Source organism: Phasianus colchicus, chromosome 8 (genome assembly GCF_987193195.1).
Source record: "Phasianus colchicus chromosome 8, bPhaCol1.hap1.1, whole genome shotgun sequence".
Lineage (NCBI taxonomy): Eukaryota > Metazoa > Chordata > Aves > Galliformes > Phasianidae > Phasianus > Phasianus colchicus.
Window position 1 is genome coordinate 21,700,635 of NC_143443.1, and position 26,078 is coordinate 21,726,712.

General features: G+C 35.1%; 1 protein-coding gene across 6 annotated transcripts in view; it reads left to right on the plus strand.

Moving 5' to 3' along the window:
• The window catches only part of DNTT (DNA nucleotidylexotransferase), a 163,652-nt gene that overhangs the window by 98,145 nt on the left and 39,429 nt on the right, over positions 1 to 26,078 (plus strand). For all 6 annotated transcript variants that reach the window (XM_090145278.1, XM_090145279.1, XM_090145281.1 and 3 more), the window contains 4 exons: positions 190 to 360; positions 1,592 to 1,663; positions 4,649 to 4,772; positions 6,046 to 6,178. In XM_090145278.1, the coding sequence (XP_090001404.1) occupies positions 190 to 360; positions 1,592 to 1,663; positions 4,649 to 4,772; positions 6,046 to 6,178 (500 nt within the window). The remainder of the gene's footprint in view (positions 1 to 189; positions 361 to 1,591; positions 1,664 to 4,648; positions 4,773 to 6,045; positions 6,179 to 26,078) is intronic.

Genomic DNA, 26,078 nt, shown 5'->3' on the forward strand with positions numbered 1-26,078 from the left:
ATTCTAATCAGCTGGAAGCCTTTAGAAGTTTTTACCTTAGAGTGATTATGTGATGATGCTAAATTTTTGTGATGAACTCCATCTTTTCACACTATTATAATTAAGTCTTTCTTGACTTGGAATACAAAGTAACCTTTCTAATGAGTAGCTTTCACTAACTTTGTTTCTACCCTCTCTCTCTTCTCCCAGGATGCCTTTGAAATAATGGCTGAAAATTATGAATTCAAAGAAAATGAAATATTATGTCTGGAATTTCTGAGAGCAGCTTCTGTGCTGAAATCTCTTCCATTTCCAATAACCAGCATGAAAGATATACAGGGGTTGCCCTGCATGGGAGACAGAGTCAGAGATGTTATAGAGGTAACATACCTCTGCATTTGCAACCAATTGGTCTTTTCAGATCTACTTTTAGAGGTCACAGAACACAGCGTTGATATTTGTATGCATTGACTCAACTGTGTGTATTTTCTTTAGTAACGATATATTATCCTTGATACTAGAAATTAAGTGATTCCTTGAATCCTTTTATAGTAACATAAAGATCTGAAACAGAATGCTTTTTCTTATGAATAAAGTTAAATCACAAATAACTGAAAACAAATGCAGTGTGAGAGTTATATGTGATTTTAAGGACCCACTCTGATTTGAATGTGACAGTTTAACAGGAATAGTTTTGCTTATATAACATCTGCTCTTGGCAACATCACTTTTTTCACCTGAATTCTTTATTAGAAATACAATTTTTGCCGAACTGGTAAATATTTTAGTACTTTAATGTTAAATCCTAACTTGCTCTGAATCGCATCAGCACCTTTTATCTAGGTGAGGTATGAACTTTACATTCTTACAGGAACTTAGAGAATTCCCTGCATTTTTTTTTAATTCTTGGCCTTTTCAGGACCCCGCATCTCAGGTACTATTACTGCAACAAGAGCTGATCAGAGTGTCTCCAGTGCTTGCAGAGGTCATTGCTGGGTGTTGTGATTCAGTCTGGTTCCTATTCTGCCTCACTCCACCAGTTAAGAATGCAGCCTCTGAAGAGCTCCTTGTACCTACTACCTGAAGGCTGGGAATTCAATTATGACCCTACAGAAAGTAGAATGACTTTGTTGTTATAAAAATGTCTTGTTTTTCTCATTTTATTTTTTCCTCTTTTTATCAGAGAGATTGAAGGAACTGTACATTCAAGAAAAAAACATCTGGTTTTAAAATACTTCTACTGTTAAGAGAAATAAACTCAAGCAAATAATGAAATTTAATTTTCATAGCAACACATTGATAGCTTATGATAAATATCTATTTTCTGGGTGTAAATTTATGAGTAAACAAGTAGTGTGAAATATATTCCATGATCTCAATTTCTACTTCATCTATGAGTAAATAAGTACTGTGAAATTCATTCTGTAGGTCCAGTTCCTCCTTCATCCTCCAGTAATTTTCTGTCTCAGAAAGGACTGCAGATTTTAATCCTGATGGAATAAAACAATGTGCTTGCTAAATATGCTCTCAATGTTTTTACAGGTTGATAAGACTTTTCATTAGATTATTTCACTACATCTTGATTTTAAAAATAATGCTTTTCTCTCTTCAGGAGATTATTGAAGACGGAGAGAGTTCTAGAGCTAAAGATGTATTAAATGATGAACGATATAAATCATTTAAGGTAAATCTTTGAGGTTTGTTACTATTATTGAAAATTGAGTATATTTCCTTCTGATTAGTAAGGAATTTACTAATAGAAACAGCTGTCTATTTTATAATAAAGAAACATCAAGTATAAATAAAGAATAGATATTGAATAAAGAGCATGGAATAACTGTGAAAGCTACCTTTATAGTCATTATGATGTGTACACAGCTGCTGCTCTTAAGCTTGAACTGAGCAATTTCTTTTTTCCTTAAAACAAATGTAATGCATTCTCTTTAAGTGTAATACAGTGTTTGTTTTGGCATTACTCCCTCCTCTGTTGTGTTATTGCAATAATACCATGCCATTCCATTCTGGTAGTAAGAGAATACTGGATGAAGTAGATGATTCAGATCTATTTTAATTCTCCTTTGAGTGAAGCAAAAGAAAGAGGACTTGGAGATATTTCTTTGTCAGGCATTTTGTTGGCTCAGAATCATGATCACATTTCTGCACAGTTGCAGGAAACCTAGAAAATACCACATTTCCCATTTAAAAAAAATATTATTTCTTAAATATTCTCCACTGGAAATATGTTTTCAGTTTTATCTGCAGTTTTAATCTCTAAAAATATCCTGTGCATTTTCAGAAAAAATCTTAAGGAGAATAAAAGGATTGGGACTGGTACATTCTGCTCTGTATTATTTGCATCAGCTATTTAAGGCAGTTCCATTCTCTCTGAATCATAACAGTGGTATGAAAAAACATTCAGATACAGTAATAATAGTCAGAAAAGAGGTGTAGATTCTCATGTGAGGCAGGATTCAGCAACCAGAATTACTTATTAATGGTAGTACAAATTGAGGATCAACAATTATATATTGTACTTCAGAGTTTAAGAAAATATCTTAGAATTTAGAATAAAACCTACCATAAGACATATCTCCAATATGTTTTATGCATTTTTTCATGTACCAAATTACAACAAACCAAAGTGGATCTTTTTTTTTAGCTGAGTGCAGCCCCAACCATTTGTCCAAACTGGCTGTAGCTAGTTTTCTTTTTTTAATCTGTATCTAGGTAAGTGAAGATCATAGAATCATGGAATGGGCTGGGTTGAAAAGCACTGCAATGATCATCGAGTTCCAACCTCCTGCTATGTGCAAGGTTGCCAACCACTAGACCAGGCTGCCCAGAGAAACATCCAGCCTGGCCTTGAATGCCTCCAGGGATGGGGCATCCACAACCTCCTTAGGCAACCTGTTCTGGTGTGTCGCCACTCTGTGTGGAAAAACTTCCTCCTAATATCTAACCAAACCTCCCCTGTCTCAGTTTAAAATCATTCCCCCTTGTCCTATCACTATCCACCCTTGTAAACAGCTGTTCCCCTTCTTGTTTATATGCTCCCTTCAAGTACTGGAAAGCTACAGTGAAGTTTCCTGGACCCTTCTCTTCTCCAAGCTAAACAAGCCCAGTTGCCTCAACCTTTCTTCACAGGAGAGGGGCTCTAGCCCTCTGATCATCTTAGTGGCTCTCCTCTGGACCCACTCCATGTCCTTCCTGTACTGGGGGCCCCAGGCCTGGATGCAGTACTCCAGACGGAGCCTCACAAGAGCCGAAAGTATTTCATAATATTAGCAAATTCCTAATTTTCATTGTTTAATGTGATTCTAGTAACTATTGCTAATTACTTGTTATGACTTTAATGATCACAGCTGGTCTAAATGTTGCAGTTATCAACTGAAATAAACACACTGTTATTGATATAGGGTATAACATGGTCAGTTCTTGTCCTTATGGAAGTGCTGCAGAGAGCAACTTGACAGAATTCACTTTTACCAGATGAAAATGGGAATTGTGTATGCCATTTAAGAAATGTGCTGTCTTACACACTGCACTCAGCACTGTCTTCAAATTGACAATGAATATTAATGGATCTTATGGAAGAACTACATTTTTTTTATCCTAAAAATTTAGGCAGCAGCGTAGAGTTCACTTTAAGTTCTGTCTCTCTGTATTAATTAAGTTTCATGGAATAGTTCTGAATCCTCTAATAGGTCCTTTTGAAGATGAAGCACTAGGAGACAAATTAAAAGATAGCAATCAAAGTATTTAAAATCATTCTTTCATAAATGACCATGTTTCAGACAAAGAATAGGTAATTTCATGCATTATATACAAAATATATATTTAATATTATCCAAGATTTTCACTCTTTATCTAATTATTTCCAAAGAATTAGTATAATTAGAAAAACACAAAATAGTGAGGTTGGAATTCAGAGACTGGAGAGTGGAAAATGGCAGCTATTCACATCCTGCATAGCTATTCTTTAAATTACATAAAAGAAACTATTGAGAGTTTCTGTACTGACAAGGTGAAGAAAAAGAACGTGCTTTCAGTGGGCATGAAGGCTTTTCCTCTTGTTTTCATATTTTTATTAATCTGTGATATTGATCTACTGCTTACATCACTGGTTTACATTAGTGATAGCTTACCCAATCTCTTGGGAGCACTGTGATGCCACCTAAATGTGTACAAGTGATAGCTTGTCGTGCATTAAAAAAAAAAGAAAGTAATTTCAGTCAAATTAGGCAAAGAGTGTTGAGACGCACCCTAATGTATAAAGTTGGTTTGAGGTTATCCAGCTACCTTATGATTCTGTTTGCATGTCTCAATTTTCCAAAGAAACAAATAAAGTCTCTTTCTTTTTTCAAATCTCTGCTGAATGTGTACATTTAACTAAATTACACAAAGATGCTGGCATGCTACCTTATTATTGCATAGATTTCACTTTAATGTGAGCTACCTACATGTAAGGAAACCAATTGTCTGCTGACTATAACTATACAAAGAAAGGAAGCTGAATCTGTGTATTTGCAGTACACTATTTTTTTAAATCTTCAGTGTAGGATACAATCTGCCCACTATTTTCACTGTGAAACCACCTTGTTAGCAACTCATTGTTAATTTACTTCTCTTTCAGACATACCTGAAATATGTTTTCTTTCACTGACTTTAGCAATTTACCTCAGTCTTTGGAGTGGGAGTGAAGACATCAGAGAAATGGTTCAGAATGGGTTTACGAACTGTGGAAGAGGTAAAAGCTAACAGGACCCTGAAGCTGTCAAAAATGCAGAGAGCAGGTAAGGTGCAAGTGCCATTAAAAAGTTAGTATCTCTGCTGTGACAACTTGAGAGAAGAAGGTGGTGGTAGCACAATTTATTTGTAAGTTCAATTTCTTGACACAGCATCTTTTGAATGTTAAATTAGTAGGTTAAAACAGTAATTAGTATATTAGGGCCCTCTAAAAATGGTGTTATTGAACAGCTGTGAATGTGGATCTTTTTAAGTAAGTGCAGAGCTTCCCAATGAAACATGTTCTTATACATAAAACCATTAATGGATCATTATTATAGAGGCTGTGAAAAAACTCCAACAATAGAAAAGCTCAGAACTGCTTTTCGAGATGCAGCCTGTGTTGTTCAAGGCAGCTCTAATCTAGTGCAAATTAAAATTTGTGATGAAGTATTTGCAGAATTACCTTCATAATCCTGGTGCATCTTCAGAGTTTTAATATAGTTAGATGAACAGTGTTGCTGCTCCAAAGATTTTTTTGTGTGTGCCATTTCTCTAAATAAAGGAACTCCTTTAAAGAAAGAAGTCCATTACATTAAGAAAACAAAACATGATGTTACCGTCATGTAACTTGATTTTTGATCCTTTGGATTGGCAAGCTCTTTTCTTTTCTTTTTTCTTTTACATATATATTATCTCAAAGTGTTGAAGCAAACTGCAGTATTGGGCTCTTTTCTTACAAGAACTGTGATCAGGCATGAAGTAAGCTGCAGTATTTTACATACCCACTAATTCTCTGGGGCCCATATTTGGGTTGGAGTCCATCATTTCAGGAAGTGTTCCCTTTTAAGTGGTGCGTTCAAAATGCCATTGGTGGGAACTAGTAGGTAAGTGAAAGTAATTCAGGTTCCTAATTCAGGATCTCATCAAGTGGGAACACATACTACTACTACTCTGACTGCTCTGTTATTATAACTGCTGTTCATAAGAACAGTGTAATTTATAAAAATTACAACAATGAAGATGAACCAAGGAAAAAACTCTTCTGCATGTGATTCCATCAAATCCAAGGCAGGAGGCTGACTGTAGGAATGATGTGAAGATAGATCAAAATAGATTTATTTATATAACACATTCTAAAACAAACCTATAGTTTCAGATTCAATGTCACACATTTCTTTATTTTTATAATAGCTAGGATTTCCTTGTCCTTAGTACAAATTAAATGGCTTGACTTCCTGATGAGAGGTGTCTATACATTTCACACTGGGCATACACAACACTAAGTAGATTTTGATGATTTCACAGAGTGATCAGCACTTTTTAACCTTTGATTTCCAGGGTTTCTCTACTATGAGGACCTTGTTAGCTGTGTATCTAAGGCAGAAGCGGATGCAGTAAGCTTGATTGTCAAGAATACTGTCTGTACGTTTCTACCAGATGCTTTAGTTACCATAACTGGTGGTTTCAGAAGGTGAGTGAAAACAAACGAGCTCACTTAACTGTTTCATTCAGATATGCAGAAAATAATATATTTGTCTTGTAAATCAAAGAAACTTGGTGGAAAATATCAGAATTTGGTTTTATTTTTTATTATTTTTTATTTTTAATAGGACAGCAATCTGATGATATTCCTAGGTTCCTGTGTTTTATTATTATTGCTTGGTTTGTCAGAACAAAATCCATTTAAGTACAGCTTGCTGGAAAAATGATATTGAGATTGCTTACTGTACTTCACCCTGCTTTTTCTTTTCTTTTTCAGTGTATATGAATTCCCAATGCTGAGTCTATTGTAAAGCCATGCTTTAAACAAAGGCACAATAGCTTTAGGGCTTTTTTTTTAGGAGACTTGGTCACATGAGATTGAGATGTAGTAAAACAAAGCTGGTAGTGTCAGAAGTATACGCTGCAGTAAGTACTAACTAAGCTGAGTATACTACAATCTTTAAATAGATAGGGAGGTCTTGGAGGTTTTTTTCTTTGTTTTCCTTTCTGATTACTTTTTCTAAAGCTGTTCATCTTGTTCTGTAAAATGAGACCTGAGACTGTTTCTCAAAAAATAGATGACTCACTGTTCTAGTACTTCCTAGAGTGTTTTCCTAAAGCTACACAGCAAAGTGGTAAGACTAGGAATTGCCGTTAGTATTATCAAGTTTCTTGTTCTGTACTCAATCCCTTGTTATGTCACTACTTGTAGAGCATGACATGCCATAAAAAATACCTTAGTCAGTATATTAAATCTGCTGATTAATTTTGTTGTTGTTGTTGTGTGTGTATCTTTGGCTAATTTTTGAGGGTAGAAATATATTTCACAATCAACTGTTTCTTCAACAGTTAGGAAAGAAATATATAAAAACAAGAAAAATCCAGGCTCTGAGGAGCAAATACATTATTCAGAGTAATTCATGAGCTATTATTTTTTGTTCTGTTAGCAGCGTACAAGGTGAGGTATGAGGGAATCATACAATGGCTTAGGATGCAAGGACCCAAAAAAGATCATCTCATTCCAATGCCCCTGCCAAGGGCAAGGCTGCCACTCACCTTACTTACTATGTTGGAAAACTGGATGAATTATTGGGTTTGGAACTTCCATTGCTGATCCACAGTCATGGAGATTTAGTAGAAATCTCATTATGATCTATGTGGTTTAATCAAATCAGGCTCACAACTTGTTCCAGTAAGCCACGAAAATTGGAAATGGTGATGCAAACTGTGGTGTAATCTGAGAACATTTCAAGAACAGTTTCTCTGATGTGTTGTGTACAGTTTATTTCCACTTCCTTATTCCTTTGTTGTCACATCTTAACTCCCAGATTGTTTCTTCTACCTCTTCTCAAAGACTACGTTACTGAAACATTGTCTGCTACTTCCTCGATGCCTTCTCATTCTGATTCTTTCATCGCTCGGCCTGTTTTCATGAAACTATAGCTCAGAACATATTTAATCATAAATGCTTTTCTTGTATTTTAGGTTGGAAGCAACTGTAATGCTGTGTTTGGTTGAAAGCAACTCTCTTTTTTCAGCTAAATCCATACAGGGATATAAGGACTTTCAAGTAACTTTAAAAAAAACAAAAAAACTCCATGATGGCAACCCTTTGCAGCTCCCAACTTCAATGATCTTTAATTAACTGTCTGATAACTCCCAATTTGAAATCATTCAGGAGCTGAAATGAGTAAAATGAAGTTTGTATGAGTTTATCCTTTGTTACTCTCCAACAGAAACATTTACAGCACCTGTAAAACATATTCCTAGAGTTTCAGTTGATATTGTCAGGTATGAGAAGTTGGGACGAATTTGTTTTTATAAATACTTTTCTGACACTATGGGCTGTCTTGAAACAAATTAAAACATGAAATGCATGGAAATACAGAAGTAGGACAAGTGAAATAAATAAATCACAACTATGTTGTGAGGAGTGCATTATGTTGTCTATCTATTGAGGTCTAAAAGCCTGATTGAGGATGCTGATAATGCAACATAAAACATACTGTGGACAATGTTGTCAAAAAGACTCGAATTTACCATGCAGTTTAGTTGAATCAGGAATTGCTGTGGCATGGTTTTCAGTGCTCAGACTTTCTTGTTTTGAATTGCTGTGATTTAAGACTATTTTATTCATCCATTTATAAGACAAATCTTCACAGATCAGGAGTACCTACCATTATGTGTCACAAGTACCTCTGATGTAGGAGTGTAGTTTAGTCTAATGTACACTATAACTTTAAAATGAGAGTTAAGAAGAAGACTTGGTGTATTATTTTGTCTTTTTTGATGAAGGATTCGCTTGTGTTATTTAAATGTTTTTTTTTTTGTTGTTGTTGGTTTTTTTGTTTTTTTTTTTTTGCTAGGAAGACAATTAATGATTTTTCAGTAAGTAAATGCACATTGGTCCCAGTTTTCTTGCATTCTTTGTAGCACACTCAGATATTTTGGTTAGGTCTGCAGCAGCAGGATTGTATCCATTTTGTAAGACATTCAATTCTGAAAACTGTTTAGAAGAAAACAAAATACTAATTAATTGATATGTATTCTATGTATTTAACTTCTACCAGCAGTGTGAGCCTGAACATAGGCTGCAGGCTCCATAGTCAATAGCAGTGGAAGTTACATAAAATGCAGATGGAGCGTGTAAAAAACAGCAGAAGTTAAACCACCATCTTAGAACTTCTCAGCCTTCTCAGAAGTCAAATTCTGATCCTAAGATTTATTTTTCTATCTGTATTTTTTGCAACCTGTCAGCTAAGTATGCAGGCAAACATTTTTTATATCAAGTAATTCAGTTCTGTCATTCTTATTGGATGACACCTGAACATTGCTATTCTTCATTCCATAGCCATAATCCTCCCATCCAGGAATTGTTAAGAACATCCATGGTATTGGAAGAACTTTTTGGAATCCACTAAGCAGTACCTACTGTAGAAGAAAGTCTAATTTCTTTTGTCTTTGAAGTAAATAACACTACCTCTCTACAAAAGCTCCGTAAATACACAGAAAAGAAAATAGTCCACAACTGGAAGGCAGAAGAACTGATTTATATACTTCCTGCTTTTTAGGTTTACTAGATGAGCAAGCAGATGTCCCAGTTAACCTTGGCCAACCTGTAAAAGGTGCCTCCAGCTAGCCAAGGGTATTCTAAGTTACTTTAGTTCTTTGTGATATTTCATGATTGTGTCACTGTGTAAAAATTACTGCTTCTGGTTTAGATGAGTGGTTGATATTTTAGTTATTTTAAAGGTGTCCAATGCCCTGGGCAGTGTTCAAGTAGAATAACTAGTACTCATCATGTAGTATCTGTCTGGGAAGGAGGTTAATTTACCCACCCTGCATCAGTCTTTGGGATGTTTTATCTGTGGCTCTCTTATTACTGAATTGTTCTGTAATGTGAGTCTAATTGTAGATCACTGTGCCCAACTTTGATTTTTTTATTTTCTTTTTTAAGAGAATTTGAAGCTTTGTAGATAAAGATTTACCATGGAAAAAACAATGAAGAGAACAAAGAAAAGGCACAGTGTGTTCATCAGATGGCACCACTTTTTTGTTTGTTACAATGGAAAAGTTTCTTTTGTGTGTGTGGTAGAATTTTCTACAAGGCAAAGAAAACGTAACGGAATCATGTAGCATTGGGCTCTGATCTTTCTTGTGTGTCAAGAAAATTGCTTAAAAGTATTCCTTCTTTCCATCTTGGAAATAAAGTGAAATAGCTGCAAAAGAGTTGCAGGTACTCACACTGATGAGTAACTAATGTTATTGTGAAACATTCATTTCAGAAATAGGACTTCTGTATAGAGTCTGGAATCACAGCTGTTCTGACATATGCTCACATATCAGAAAATGTCAGGTGGAATATGTGAAGTGTATTGTATTTCCTAAGCTCTTGGTACTATGCTCAAGAGTTTGTGTTTTAGCTGAGATAGGCATGTGGCCTCTGCATGAATTCCTTGATAAGTCTTGATAAAAGGCTTCGTTTGACCTTGTCATATTGGAATCTTTCTAATAAAAATGTTCAATAGCTACAGCAGGCAGCAGAGGAAGAAGCCAAAGCCCTTGATGTGACTCCAAATTTTTATATGATTCTGAGAAATAAACATATTTCAAAGCTTATGACACATTTTTTTCATTCTGCTCAAATTTAGGATTAAAATAGTACCAGATTTCAACTTTAATTAGTTTTGCAAATATTTATTTCATTAAGGTTTTAGAGTAACCCAATAGCAGAGTTTCCTTATTCCACTCAATGTCTGGCATTATAGTATCTCTTTACATGCGTACACTTAGCACCCAGTACTTTCCATGCTTCTTGCACCAAAGCACAAACTGTAGTAATAGCTGTACAAATACTATAATTTCTGTTTACTTTCTTCTGCTGCTGTTATCTGCTGTTATTCCATTATGTCAAAGAGGAATCTGCTGTAAAGGAGCTGTAAGGCAAGTTGCTCACTGACCATTTGAGCTGATATAGTTGTTGGCACACTCTCTAATTTAAGCAGCTCCTGGAAGAATCTAGCAGTTCTTCTACCATCAAATAAAAGAGATTGGATATAATTCATGGGTGCAATCATTCATGTGTCTGTAGTAAAATATAATCCATTCTGGATGAGGCTTTTAACCCAGAGATGCTGTAATCTCATCTGTCTGTCCTAAAGCTTAGTAAAACAGTTTTAAAGTACCAAACTCCAAATAAGTTTAAAAGTGTTTGTCCTTGAGGCACTGGGATGTCCTGCATAAAAATATTCTGAGGCAGAAGTTGAGAATGTTTTCCAAATTAATGGCTAACCAAGCCAATTTAGAAGCAATCTATTGGAATAATTTAGTCACTTCATTTTGTCATTAGAACTTTGATTGTTTTTCCCACTCATTTCATTTATTATTAGCAATGATGAACCATGAAGTAGAAACCAGTGAATAAGTTATCTAGGAGCCATGGACAGAAAGATGAAAAGATGAAAGTATGAATCCATGAGACAGTTGATTACTCAGTAGAGTTATTTCTCTCAAAACCCATTTCAGGCAACTCTTTTGTTCATCCAAGCTTTTCACATGCCCCACTCTTTTCAAACCATTCCCATTTTCACAGGTTTATCAGCTCATAAGAAGGATGCTATTTAGTTATTACTCTTTTCTCTAAAGCTTTTTCAAGGGCTGGGTCCAGAGTAGAGATGGAAATGGCACTGTGACAGTTTTTACGCCATTCTCAGCCTTGCAGTTGCCATCATATCTTACACCTCCTGGCAGGGATTTGCAATAATATTAACAACATTTAGTGTTTTCTGTTTCATCACCACTGATGATGAGAGCTAGCAAGTCAACCAGAGCAGTAGAAGCAATGTGCAAGCAACAATATATGAAGACCTAGATTAAATTATTTTAGGATTATTACAATAAAGCACTCTGTATTGACATTTAAAATTTTTTAAATGTGACTGTAAAAGTGAAAGACAAAATTAGTGGTAAATGTGTTTCTTTGTCAGGGAGTCAATCTGAGATGTTAGCTACTTACTGATACATGATCAGATTTGTTATTTAAATTCCAGACAAATTTTTTATGAAACTTACAACTGACCAGAATCTTTAAAATAATTGCTTATATAAGTGCTTTGTGCTATTTGGAGTATTTGCTGTTATACAAATTATGAGGAATATTGGCAGTAGTATTTTCAAATTACCAAGCCAAAGTTGTAGCAAGAAAGCAACAATCACAATTACGCTAATAAGAGTTAAATAAGGTATTGTCTTTGAACTGTTAATTTCTTTGGAGTTCACACAAAGTTAATATTTTGTATGTTTGATATCTAAATCTGATATTCAACGTTAAAATTATAGAAGCATAGTATGGTTTAGGTTGGAAGGGACATTTAAGATCATCTAGTTCCAACCCCCGTTACAGGCAGGGACGCCTCCCTCTAGACCAGGTTGCTCACAGCCCCATCCAGCTTGGCCTTGAATGCTTCCAGGGAGGGGAGAATCCGCAGCCTCTCTGGGCAACCTTTTCCAGTGTCTTACCACTCTCACAGTAAATAATTTCTTTCTAATATCTAGTCTAAATCTACCCTCTTTCAGTTTAAAACTATCCCTCTCATCCTGTCACTATCTGCCCTTATAAAAAGTTTCTGCCCAGCTTTCCTCTAGGCCCCTTTCAGGTACAGGAAGGCTGCAATAAGGTCTCCCCAGAGCCTTCTCTTCTCCCTGTTCTTGTAGGGGAGGTGCTCCAGCCCTCTGATCATCTTCTCCTCTGTACCTTCTCCAACAACTCTTTTTCTTTCTTGTGCTGGGGGGCTCCATAATTGGACACGGTACTCTGGAGGGGGGATGTCTCACAAGAGCAGAGTAGAGGGGCAGAATCACCTCTCTCAATCTGCTGGTCATAATTCTCTTGATGCAACCCAGGATACGGTTGGTTTTCTGGGTTGTAAGTGCATTTCTGGCTCATGTTGAATGTCTCATCAATCAACACTTCCAAATCCTTCTTCTCAGGGCCACTGTCAAGCCATTCTCTGCCCAACCTGTATCTGTGGTTGTGACTGCCCCTACCCAGATGCAGGACCTTACACTAGGCATTGTTGATCTTCAAGAGGTTGGTATGGGCCCACCTCTCAAGCCTGTCCTGGTCCCTCTGGATAGCATTCTTACCATCTAGGGTATTAATTGCACTGCTTAATCCATGTATCAATCCATGTATGCAATTAATACAAAGTTAAATTTTGTAGGGCTTTGGCTTTGATAAGAAATAGCAAGTAAATTGCTTTACCCTATCCTATAAGAAGTTACTTAAAGTAGAGTGTGAAAGAAAAATTCCAGTTGAGGTTGTTAAGGTAGCTATGTAGATCAATTTGGCTATTGTCTGTGGCAGAATTGCTCTGTTACAGAAAATCTTGCTGATCAGGTAGATACAGAAGTTTGAAAGTAGTGATAAAAGAAGAGTGAGTCAGAATAAAAGATATTCACTATGAGCAGATAATTTCTGGATGTGTGTGTGCATACATAGGTGTAAACCTATATACTATGAGTGCTTATATGTAAAGAAAAAGCAGAATGACATAACCGCAGTGTTTAAATAATTTTTCTCCTTTTTGCTTTTCTTATTTGCCCTTTGAGATTACTTTCAATAATTTTTGTTACTAGGGTCAAGGATTTGACAATTCTCGGTTTCTGAATTATATGCAAATATGTTCAGAATGCTTGCTGCTGCATAAAACCAAAATGTTAATGTCTTTACTAAGTCAAATTAAATTTTAATGGCCATGGTTTAATTTTTCTTTTAGTCCATTCATGTCTTTTAAATAGCATTGAATGTGATTCAGTTGTCTTCTAATATCACAGCTGACCTGAATAGCCCTTTAAATTAGCCTTATAGGTGAAGCAGATCTGATAGATTTTAAATAGAGATCTCTCTTTATTGGTTAAATGCTGATATTCACAGCTCATTTAGTCTATCTACTGAGATGCAAAGTCAAAAGAACAACAATCTCTTTGTCCAGTGTTGGTGAAGATTTTGTGGAGATGAGACAGAAGGTATCGCAGGATCTTTGCTTTGCTTTGAATGGAATAATAGGAAAAGGAGCTCAAAAAGATCTAAGTAAGACTTTAAGAAAGATACATGATTATTTTTCAATAAGTTAGATGCATTAAAAGCTTTTTAAGAAATGTTGCGGAAAAAAATAGTTAAAAGTGCTGAGTTTCTTAGTGAATTTATTCTGACCTAGCAAACAGTCTCTGAAAAGTGTATGTATGTTTAGAAATCTACTATAGCTCATTGAAAAGCATCTTTTATGCTCTTGTAGCTGTGTGATTGTTCTTGTTTTTGGAAGACTGTTCCTCAAAACCTTCACTGTGTAAGAGAGACTGCCTACTGTGATAAAACCTTCACTATGTGTGGGAGCAAGCATGGGGAAGGAAGCCTCTGGGTTGAATGCTCAGCATGGGCTATAACAAAAGCAGCCTGGGCTGTCTGCTATTTAGAAGAGCTGGGATGTGGAAGATTTGTACTCTAGATGTATCATTTCCATTTGCTTTGGTTGTCGAAGTGCAAAAGAATGGTAATGTCATCCACTAGAGAAGATTTCAGTTCTGACCTCAGTTTTGCCCTTTTAGATGCTTACAGGAATATCAAGTTATAAGCATGCACACAAGTACCTTGCTTCCTCCTGACGTGAAGTCCTAGCTCTGAAACAAATAGCAATCTATCCTGATGGCTGGCTCATTAGAATCACCTAAGTGGAAAGAAGCAGTGACAGCTGTCAGTACAAATAACAGCACTCTGAACTCCAAACTCCAGCTGTGCATTGCAGTGGCACTCTTAAAGGTAATACACTGTAAAGAATTCCAAAATGTTAAAACAAGTTTTTCATTATTTAGACAATTTCCTGGATGAGTTTGCCAAAATGAATGGTTTGAAGTTATGAAAAGACATTATATACCTACATATAGTTCCAGTGTACCTATAAAATAGGTATACTTAATAACCTATATTCTGCTTACCATTCCTATTTTAATACTATTAGCAATAAAAAGGATTGTGTTTTTATTAGATTAAAATTATTAGATTAGATTAACATTAAAATTATTTACCATGTTAGAAAAATTGGCATATACAGTACTATTTACTGGTATTATTAGGAAAATAAAAGATGTAAATGACAGAATTCCAGTATGACTTATACAAAAAGCTACATTTTGGAAGGGAATATCCTCCACGATTTCCTGAGTAGGTTTCTCCCATATTGCATCATTTATTAAATAAGATCACAAACAGTCTTTTCCATGGAATACAGCATTGTGCTGATACAGTTTGAATAGGATGCCGTTTCATTTCAAAAAAATTCAAATCAAATCCAATGGCTCCAGGCATTGTTACAAGATACAGTCTGGAGATGGGGTGTGGGGAGGGGGCAGGTATAGCATGTTACAGAGCATATTTATTGTGCTAAACTTGATTTATTAGTCTAATTTTATTAACTGGAAAATCACTTTCCTATACTAACTGTGAACTGTTTTGCTTTGAATGTTTTGGTAATCTGGGAGTACATTAGTATGATATGCCATGGGGGCATAAAAGCTGTTATGATAAAAAGGAAGTTGTACAAATAATTGGTACCTGACATTACCACGAACAGAGATGTATTCACAGACTGAAAAAGCTTCATTTTCAAAATCTGTAGCAAGAGCAAAAAGTAACACTTTGTAAGAATATCTCAGGCAAGATCAATGATGATAGTCTTAGAACTACTCTGTAGCAGAGTTGTGTTATATGTGTTGCAGTTAATTTGAAGTTCATGAAATAGTGCTCATATGCATTCTGCAAACTGTGGTCAGAGGTACAGAAACCTCTGTGAAGCAATGGCATTTGAAGATCACTGGAATATTTTGATTCAGGATTTGGCCAAGAAATTGAAATAGCAACTTGGATTAAAACATTTCCTTCTCATTTATTTTTAACTGTCCACACAATTCTTAGTTTTATCATGTATTCCTGACCAACTCTGCTAAATCTTTATTATAAACAGCAGACTTAGTGATTACAGAGAGAATAAACCATCAACTATAGTTATTCAGAATTTGTAACAAAATCATATTGCTTGGTCATTAGTGATTTTTGATTTTTTTTTTCATTTTTTTGCATTTTAAATGGGCATTCCTATGAAGCAGGAATAGTCACAATAATCAGAAAATAAGAGTGTCTCTTGTAAATGTTTGACATGAAGACAGATAGTAACTTGCATAGATTTTTGAAATGCTCAGCCTGTGAATTTAAGCGGATAAATTTTAACTCTCTGGCCAGGAAGTATGTTAAAGTAGGATATTTAAAATACACTACCTGTAAAGTGTTTGCTGTAGATGGATGAGCACTAAAGGTTTTACAGGCTGAATCACAAATAACCATAGGATAAAATATATTCATGATGATTCATAAAAAACTGATAAATAAAATATCTTAAAGTTATAGAGCTCTAGGTTCAAGGAGGACTTGTGGTAGTGGAGAGTGTGGAATGTATTCAAGGAAAAATGAAATAGAAAGCTACAAAGAAAAATTGAAGAGATTTCAGAAAAAAGTGATAACGTAAAAGAAAACCATGAAAACTAGGGATCAAAGCCAAGGTATGTATGACCTTGATGAAATGGATTGCATAGTCTGTTGGATAATTCTAGTTCTTAATATTTCTACTACAAAATAATTTCTTCTAGCTTGCTAGAAGAGATGTCTTCCAAAATCCCAGCAACTCAAAGTAGGAATGGAACAAAAGGGGACAGATAGTAATTAAAAAGTTGTTTAGCTTGTAATTGAAAATTATCCCTTCTCTTTCAGCAGACCACTCATATAGCTTGGAAAAAACCCAGTTTGCACTTAAAATTCTTAATGAGTTCATCCTTTTACCAAATGGAGGTGATGGAAAGGGCTTTGTGGCCTCATTACTGAGGTTTCTGAGCTTTATCTTCTCACGAAGGGTCCAAGTGCAAGCAAAAGCTAAAAGTTCTATTTTGGTATGTGAACATTTGGTTTATTCTGAGCTCTGCTCAGCAGTTCTTCTGTGATCATTTTTCCCCTTCATGACTGTCCCTAGACTATAGTCCATATGCACCTGAAGGATATAGGTTATTTCTTAGTAAAGCAGGAAAAGAAGAGCTGCCACAACAGAGTAAGTGTCTCAGTAACCAAGTCCAGCATAGAGTCTTTGAGGAAGTCTGGCACATCATGTTCAAATGCTGAATGATTTTTTTTTTTTTTTTTTTTTGCCTTCACTGAACGAATGCTTGGTGCATGTGTTATGCCCTAATGTTCCTGCGCAAACGTGACAGCAGCTATAAAGATCCCATTGAATTTTGTCTCCTCTCAGTTCTTGGGGCATGGATCATTGTAACATCGAGAGACCTGCAGAAGGGAACTGGTACTTTTGTCCAACAGAAATCTCTGCCAGCTGCCCCAGGCTAAGTTCCCAGCAAAAAACAAACAAACAAACAAAAAAAAAACTGCAACATAGCAGTGTTAATTCATAGCTCTAAATAAGAGATTTAGGTAATGGGTTAAAAAAATAGCAGTGTTAATGATGCCTACTCAATTTGCAATTAAACATGTATAGGTTTAGCAGAAAATAAGCATCTATTTCCTGTTGTTTTTTTGGGCTGGCAGCATCTCTTCTGCTTATAAACGCTGGTGTGTGTCCCTAAGCAGTTCAGGACAGAAGTGGATACAATTCATTATGTTTTGTCTTTGTGGTTCTCCTTCAATGGACATTCCTTACTCAGAAAGCTTTCTGATGCATCTTATGCCTCCAAGTATATTTTTTGTGTATATATAGTAAGATATTTCTTAGTATGTTTTACTCATAAATGTCTCAAGGCACATACACTAGGGATGAAGTTGTTCTGAATATTTTGGTCTCGATGAGCAGTTACTAAACTGTATAATGTTATCCTGTAATTCACTGTTTGCCAAAGAGATTTGGTAGCCTCAGATGTCAGGTGGGTCAGCGTTTGTAGGATCAAATGCCTGTTGTTAGGAGTAAAGAGATTAAAACAGAATTCTAATTAAAATATGTAATATGCTGCATTATTTCTGCCATGATTTTATTCCTAGAAAGCTGGCTTGAAAACAGACTAGTTGTAGCACAGCCTACTCACTGCACGATTTCTGCTTAGTAGAAGTTAAAGTTTATTGTAGACTGCTTAACTGCTATAAAGACAGTTGACAGCACGAAGAATGACGTTTTCCTGACAGATAATCATGAGGAAAGGTGCAAGCATCAGTGACCTTGTATTATGCTTAGAGCAACCAGAGGGTATATTTTACAGATTCCTGTGAGCAAGAGCAGCCATAACATTGTAATTAAGTATGACATGATCATGCTAGTGGTGTGTGGACATGATAATGAGGAGGTAACTGCTGGCAAAATGTTTTTGGTTAGGATGTGAGTCAGAAAGGACATTTTCTGCATGTCATGTAACAAGGATAAGACTAAAAATGTTAAAAATAAATATGTAATAAAAGTTAAAAATAAATATATAGGAAATGCCTACTACAGGCGGTAGTCAGAAATAGTCCTTTTTGTTGCTTTTAATTTGAGGATGGTGGAATTTATCATGCATTGTTGCTATGTTGTGGGGGAATTGGACGGATATGCATCAGGATATATCACTGAAGAATGAAAAAGCTGCACTAAATAGAGAGCAGCAGAACCTGATAAGAGGCTCAATTACAATCATTGGCTATGATAGCCATTTTATAGAATTCTTAAAGGATTATTGTGGAGAGCAAAACAAAAGCCATTGAAATCTTTTGAGATGTCTCTTACATGCAAGTTTATAAAATCTTAGTTTGTAAACTAATAACCTCACATATTAGTTTGTAATCTAATAACCTTAAATCCTTTATGCTATGTTAATAATCAAAGTCTGCAGAAAATGTGCCTTTTATTTTGGCATCTTATATGTAGACACAGTTCTAGTAAGTAAACATAGCAACTATCCTTGGTTACTTGATTCCGTTGCATAGGTTATTACATCCAGTTTCTTGTAGTTTATCCGCATTGGTAACAATATCCTCGTTAAACTGTTGCTTACAAAGTGTATCAATATTGATTTTGTACTATACATTTGTATCTCTAGTATTAAGGGTACTGCATCTGAAATCAGTAAATGTAGATAATATATCCAGCATTTAAATATCATAAATGAAATGTGAACAACCTATTGGTATCTTCTATTAAAAATGTCAGTGACAGTCTTGACCTTGATCTCAGTTGTATCATAACAGAAAAAAAAAAGGTTTTTTCATGTGATTCTTGGCAATTTGCATGACAAGAAATAGTGACCCAGGAAATGCATCTTCATATTTCACCTAAAGAAATAAACAAATGTAGTTACAATCAGAACATGAAGACACTCTCAGGATGTCCTATTATTTTGGCCATATTGCAACCCAGTGCAGATTAAAAAAGATTATATTCAGAAAGAAGTTAGATCAAGTTTTTTAGGGAAATATGACATGATATCTCTTTTAGAGAGTCTCTAAAAATATGTGGGTAGAACTCTATAATGTCTGGATCAGGAAAAGGGCCACAGAGAGAACAGTCCAAAGTTTTATTTTCATACAGAATATTTCAATGCCATAGTTTAGGAGCTAAAACACTTGGTTAAGAATAATCACAGAAAATTCCAGTTTAGTATCAAATCAACTAAGCCTTGAAGCAGAGCAAGGGAATTTTGTAAGGGAGAATAACAAGATTTCACTGTGGTGCAATTTATTTAAGGTAGGATGTAGATTTAATGACAGACTTCTTTGTATTTTAAAAGAGTTTTCGAGTATGCTTATACTTTTAGAGTATATCAGTAGCCTTTCTCTGTGGAGATGCAGTATTCCTTTGCCTCTACTCTTTAAATGCCTTTCTAAAGTGGAATAACACACTTTGGCCCAAAAAGTATAACCGTTTCAGCTCCAGGAAACTGCTAGTAGGGTGGCTATCTTGGCAAAACACTGATGCAGACCAGCTGACAAAGTTGCAATTTCAATTTATATTTGAAAAAATTATGGTGAAATGAGCATATTTGTTGTATCTCATAATTCTGATGTAAGATATGTTCCCTTTAATTATAAATATTGGTTTTTTTTCTGTAATTCTTTAGTTTTCTAAATTAATTCCAAAGATCAAGAATAAACTCTTCTTCCTTCAGACCAGATTAGTAGATTACACAGTCCAAATTATGTTTTAAAAGACAGCTAGCTCATTTTCTTCAGACTGTTGCTTCTGTAAAATCCCCAACTACCTTACTTGCAACAGGAATATGTAAGAGTATTTATGGAAAATGTCAGCCTGCAAAGACCAAACAGTTCACTTTAAAATTTCCGGGAAGAGAGCAGAGTCATTAAAATCAAAAGTGTGGCACATATGCATCAGGCTTACACTATGTGTAATATTTTTTCAGAAGTACTTCAGAAATTATTTTCTTGATAGATAGGAAGTCAACTCAAACTCACCAGCCCGCGGCTGTATGATAGCAATGACACAACTATTTAAATGTTAAATTAACAGATATTTTATGCCATTAAATGGAATGGATTATTAAAATACCTTAAAATAATCACAACCAAGTGGAATTTGACTTCATAAATTAGCTTGTTTTGTCTTTGTGACTAACTCACACGCATGAACTTAAACCCAATGTAATCATACTATCAAATCAAACAGAAATCTCAATCGTATTTTATTTTAGGAGTTGGGATGGGGTGAGGAGTTACTGTCATTTTTTTCTGTGTGGTGCATGCAAGTAATTTATTTCTCAGTTCAAGGAATTTTAATAGAAAATCTGTCATGTTTATATAACTTCCAGTACAGCTGAGCAGGAAGCACACAGGAACCTTTCTTTTTATGGTAGGTTGATTCTATAGATTGTCTCATCACTTCCAAATAAGTGAAACTGAGGCTGAACATCTAATATAATTCAGACATCCTGAAAATGTGCTCATTTTCTTCCTTGCGTAAGTATTAATATTTGTCTTTTAAATCCAAAGTGAACATTTTGATTTTTGGAAATGTCAAAGCAGTCATGCATAGTAAAGAACAATTTGATGAAAGTTTCTATAACAAAGGAATGTAGTAAAGGTAAATAATCAGTTTGAAACTCTCAAGGGAGTTAGCTAGAGAGAATCAAAATCAGGTGGGTTTGAACGCACAGCTTTAATTCTACAACCAGAAAGCTTAAACTCAGCAAAAATATTGGTATAAAACTTTGTTAGTATTCTTGTAGTGGCAGTATAAAAACCTTTTTCTTTCTTCTTTCAAAATAATATATAATGTCTTAAATATATGTATATATTTATATTAATTAAGAGATTTTAAATAAATAGAGTAGAAATTCTGAACCAGCCAATTCTGTTTTGGACAATAAAATCTAAACTAGTAAATGGAAACTTCCTTAGTTGCAAAATCATTTATTTGCTGTTAAAAATGATAAGTGCAACAAATAGCTTCATAAACACATTTTTAAAAATGTGCAGCTTTCATAATTAATAATGCAGACTATTGTCTACTTATTTCAGTAAATAAATTGAGTGCAGCTGACCTTTCCGTTTTCCTTCCTGAATTATTAATGATTTTGGATATCACTGGATTATTGTTCTAGCAATACATATATTGTTTAGCTGAAGTTTGAGTCTGCAGTTTGCAGCTAATTCTGTTTAAAATGTGTCACCTCAGTAGATTGTGTACCAGCTGAGAGGAAAACAAAAAAAAAACCCCAAACAAACAAAGAAAACTTTATGACTTACAAATCCAGAATGTCAATGCATTTCATCTGTTTGGTTCTACCTGCGGGCAGTTGAAGTGCATGTGCTATCTATAGCCAGCTTGTTTTTCCATGTCTAAATACATCATTATGGTAAATTCAACTTTGTGTCAGAACACCACCAGAAAGTGAACTTGAATTTGTATTGAATCAGAGCAATATCTCTATACAATAGTGAATCCAGGTCTGGAAGACTCCAACTCTCCCAGTTTTTGGAACCTTTTCCCAAGAAGTGCAAGTTGTCTGTCAACTCTGAAGAAGTTAGGGAACATAAATGTTCACGTATTCAGAGTTCCTCTAGAGGAAGATCAGGTGTGTGCCTCAGCACTCTCTTTTAATTATCTCATGTTTCTTGGCAGAGAGAGGGAGAAGTCATTTCCTTTATTTATTTATTTATTTTTTTAAACAGAGATCATCGTGTTCTTGGAGACATCTAGTGTTTTTAGGTGCACTAATTTCTTTGTTGCATTCCTTATAAATAGTAGTTGAATTTCCTTGGTTCTCAGTCTGCATAATTCTGCAGTCTTTAAGCCTTTGAATTAAGCCAGAAGACACTAGGTATTTCAAGTCATCTGAGCAAGCCTGGTCTGCTCTTTATCCTCAGTTCAGCCTTAATATATATATTTGAATTTTGTTTTCCTCCTTCAGATTTCAGAATAATTAAAATTTTACTGTTCTTGGTAACCAAAGTCACTGTACTTCTGTCATAGAGAGAATTTGCTGCATGTTGTCATAGAAAATGATGACAGTAGAATTTGCACTTGCAAACTAGTTTGGTGACTTAAGACTAAAGCTTCATCTCTATGCCCTTAGCTTTGTGCAGAATATATGAGCTCTCAAAACCACATCAGCATTCACTGGAGTGAATATGTTTTTCAAATAGTATTGAAAGGGTTTTGCTTCAGCATTGATTCATGCATGCAGGAAGTTTCTATGATGTCATTTGAAATTCTTGATTGGAATGGAGTATAATTTAAAGAAATTGCCAAGACAGCAAAAACAAAACTTCAGCAATGTATTTTATTTAAGTAAAATTGTGACAGATTGGTATGGTACGTTATATAAGCTTTAAAAGTTTGAAATTATATGGAGAGCTTCCAGGTACAGTTGCAACATTTACATAAATTGAGACAGCACTCTTGGCAAATCAAAGATTAAGCATAGCTTTGTTTTGGTTGGTGAATTTATGTGAAATATAGAATTCAGGCAGTCTAGAACTGTTAGTATCAAGAAGTGTTGTACACAAGCCAGAGACAAATATTCATCATCAGGGTATAATTGATGACAGCCACATTCAGACATTTGTGTCGCTGAAAGCTGGAAGACAATTACGTAATTTAAGTAGTGCATCTGCTATAATACCTAGAAATAGCCATACTTTCTTATTAAGAAGCAGGTGGTTAAATTTTTGCATGGCCATTCACCTATTTTGCAGTCTCTCAGGAGTAACAAAGCTGGTACGGACTGGTTTTGTAATCAATTTCACTTTTTCTTTCCTTTAAAGAGGTGAGGGAAAGAAATCTTTTCAACATTTTTGCATTATAATATTTTTAACCCATTAAGTAGTTTTTAATACAGATAATGTGATATAACTTTACAATATAATGGATAATTTGCTTTTAGTAATACAGTAAGTTATTTAAGTCTTTCAGTGAATAACCATTCTTTGTCTTTTTTTTTTCTTACTGTGAGGAAGTAAACATCAAATATCTGCTAAAGTAAACTTGAAAAAAGACATCAGCATGACATGAAGAGGAGTACCCAGGTGTCTTGCATTCTGAGAAATATTGTCTAGGTTTCTTTTGGGTTAGAAAATTAAAAGGCACACACAGTCAGGCATAGCATACACTTGGTCTTTGAAAGTATATTTAATGAGAGATCAGGCGAATGGCACACGTTGCTATACTTCTTTGAGGCAATGTAGTCACTGAGGGTGAAATTAGGTTTTATGTAAGATTTAACTGGTACTGCACATGTTTTGCACTAAGTCTCTGTGCCTCAGTGATTTTTCCCTGTCAGAGCCCAACGCACAGAAATATGCCAAGATGTGGTCCACTCTGCTACAGCTGGTGACACATTACCCCAAGTTGAGACAAGAAAGATGATCACAATTAATGCATTTTCTGCGTTGTTAGATGTTTTCCTTTCTCATCTACTGGTGCTCCATAGCATTCATGTCCTGCTGAATAAATAAAAGTGAAAGTGCTGGTTTTGTGCATGCTATATTAAAAGTATATTCCCTTATGCTTTATAAATAAACTTTCTGCTCCTAGAGGAAAAAGGATTTTTTCACAGCTGCTTCAGCAAAGAGTTGAATTAAATTCAAAAATAAAATAAATGTCTTCCACTGCTATAGAAAATAGAGTTCTGCCTCTGATTAATTAGAATTAGTGTTACACTGGGCAAGAAAAGTAACATTTTAATGAAGTGTCCATCCGCAAGCAATTCTAAGAGGATACCTGCTAACCTTTGCCAAATACTTACACAGCTCAGCTGAATCTGTTTTACAATTTAGCTGTGTGAAAAAGCTTCTAAATGCTATCTTTGGCAATTTAAACCTCTGTAGAACACAAGCCTGATTTACAGCTGTCCAGGAGAATGCTGGCTCAGTTTCTGTTTTCCTTTTGGAGGCGTCCTAATCCAAAACTACTTTATTTTTAAATAGATGCAAAAATAATTCTTCAGAATAAGCTACAATGATTTCTTTTGTAAGAAAAGCTACAGCATTCTGTTTTTACCCAAAAATTGCCTCCAAAGAAGTCAAAGTATGTCTCATAACTGTATGTTATCTTTTTAGTTAGATGTATTGTGAAGTCAAATTTGCATTTAATTGTCTTTGCTGATGGCAGAATTTATTTCAGTTAATTTGATTTGATTATTGCCATTTCAGCCATTAATCAGCATCCTATTAAAACATCTCATAGCTATTAACTATGCCTTCAAGGAGCCCTGTGCTGGACAACCAAGGAAAAATTATCTCTGAGGACAGAGGTTCCAAAATTTTATTTGATATCGAGCACAAAATTTGGGTCAGCTTGGGTTTAGATTTCCTAAAATATTTACATCATTTTTCATTGACTGCCCTATTCTTGTGTAAACCAAGTCCATCACAGTGAGAGAAATGCCAGGCACTCAAATTAGAATCGAGCTAAAAAATGTATGTGTAACTACCCCAAGCTCTGGTAATCTTACTATCTCTCCACTTTGGTGGAAGATATATACTGTGACTTCCGACTCATCAAATTCAATGAACTATAAAATGAAATCTTGCCACTAGTGTCTTCTCCAGTCTTGTGTCTCTGCCACATAAGATGGAAGTATAAAGATTATGAGCCTAGAGAGCAAGAGAAGTTATTGGTAGAGTTTGACATGGTTGAGTGCCCTTAGTTTATTTTGGCTGAATGTTCCTCTTCCACCCACCCTCAGCTGACAAAGTAATCGGTGCATGTTGCAAGTCAGACCTGTGAACAGTTACTCTCTGCATTCTGTTCTCTCTGTTTTCTCTGTGTCAGTGATTTTCGACTGTTAACTTTGGTTGAGCTGCTTTTGCACTTCAGTGAGCATTTATTTTCTTGCTATCTGTTCTATATGTATGTGAATCAATGTTGCATTGACACTCGAATCTAAATGCTATTTTGAAAATGTGAAGCTGACCTGAATATTAAGAACAACTGCTGAGCTAAAGCTGACTGTTATTTTAGAGCAGTTTATGTGTGGTAAACCAGGTTTAGCTGGTCATTTATGATAGCACAGGCTGATATCATTTATGCTATACTACTCAGGCTGTTAATACTTGTATAGTATTGATCAGAATATGCAAAAGAGTTTCTGAGGAAATAACCTCAAATAAATGTTACATTATTTTTTTGTAAACTGGAAGAACATTTCTGTCACAAACAAGACAATTTTTAACATTTTCTTTAGCTGTTTACCCAGTTCTTGTTGCAAACGCTCAGAAACATTGTCATTTCTTCTATTCAGCAAAATCTTTCACCATAAAATCACCATTGCAGAAGCCCTTTTACAGATCTGCTTCTACTCTGTTCCTTAGAACATGCCATGTTCTTTCCTGTCGCTGTATTATCTGGATACCTCATAGAGGTCAATGACCTTTTGCATCAGTGAAGTCAACTCTAGGTCCAGATTTCAGTCCTGAAAAATATTTCAGAAGGCAATGTGTTGAAATAATTTCTAATTAAATTATGTATTCAGTAAATTTACTTATGTGAAACCTGAGAGTTTTGTTTATTAATCCACTTTGCATTTTTTTTTATTAAACTGCTAGTAACTCACCCCTGAATGGGAGCATTAGCATAGTTGTTCAAAATGGCATTAAAATCTGTAGTGTTTCAGTTGAGAACAAATCATGAATGTCATTTCCAATTACTTTGCAATTAACTGAATTTTTCTCTTCTGGATTTTAAGTTGTCCAGGATGTTACCTTCACTGTACCATCTCTAGCAGGACTTCCAACTAAACTTTAACAGTTGTTTTTTTTTTCTCCTTATGGTGGGGGTCACCAGAAGAGTGTAGCTCTTCGTAGTTTGAGTGGAAGTAACTCAGAATCATTTTCATATCTGGCTGTAAGTAATTGTCCT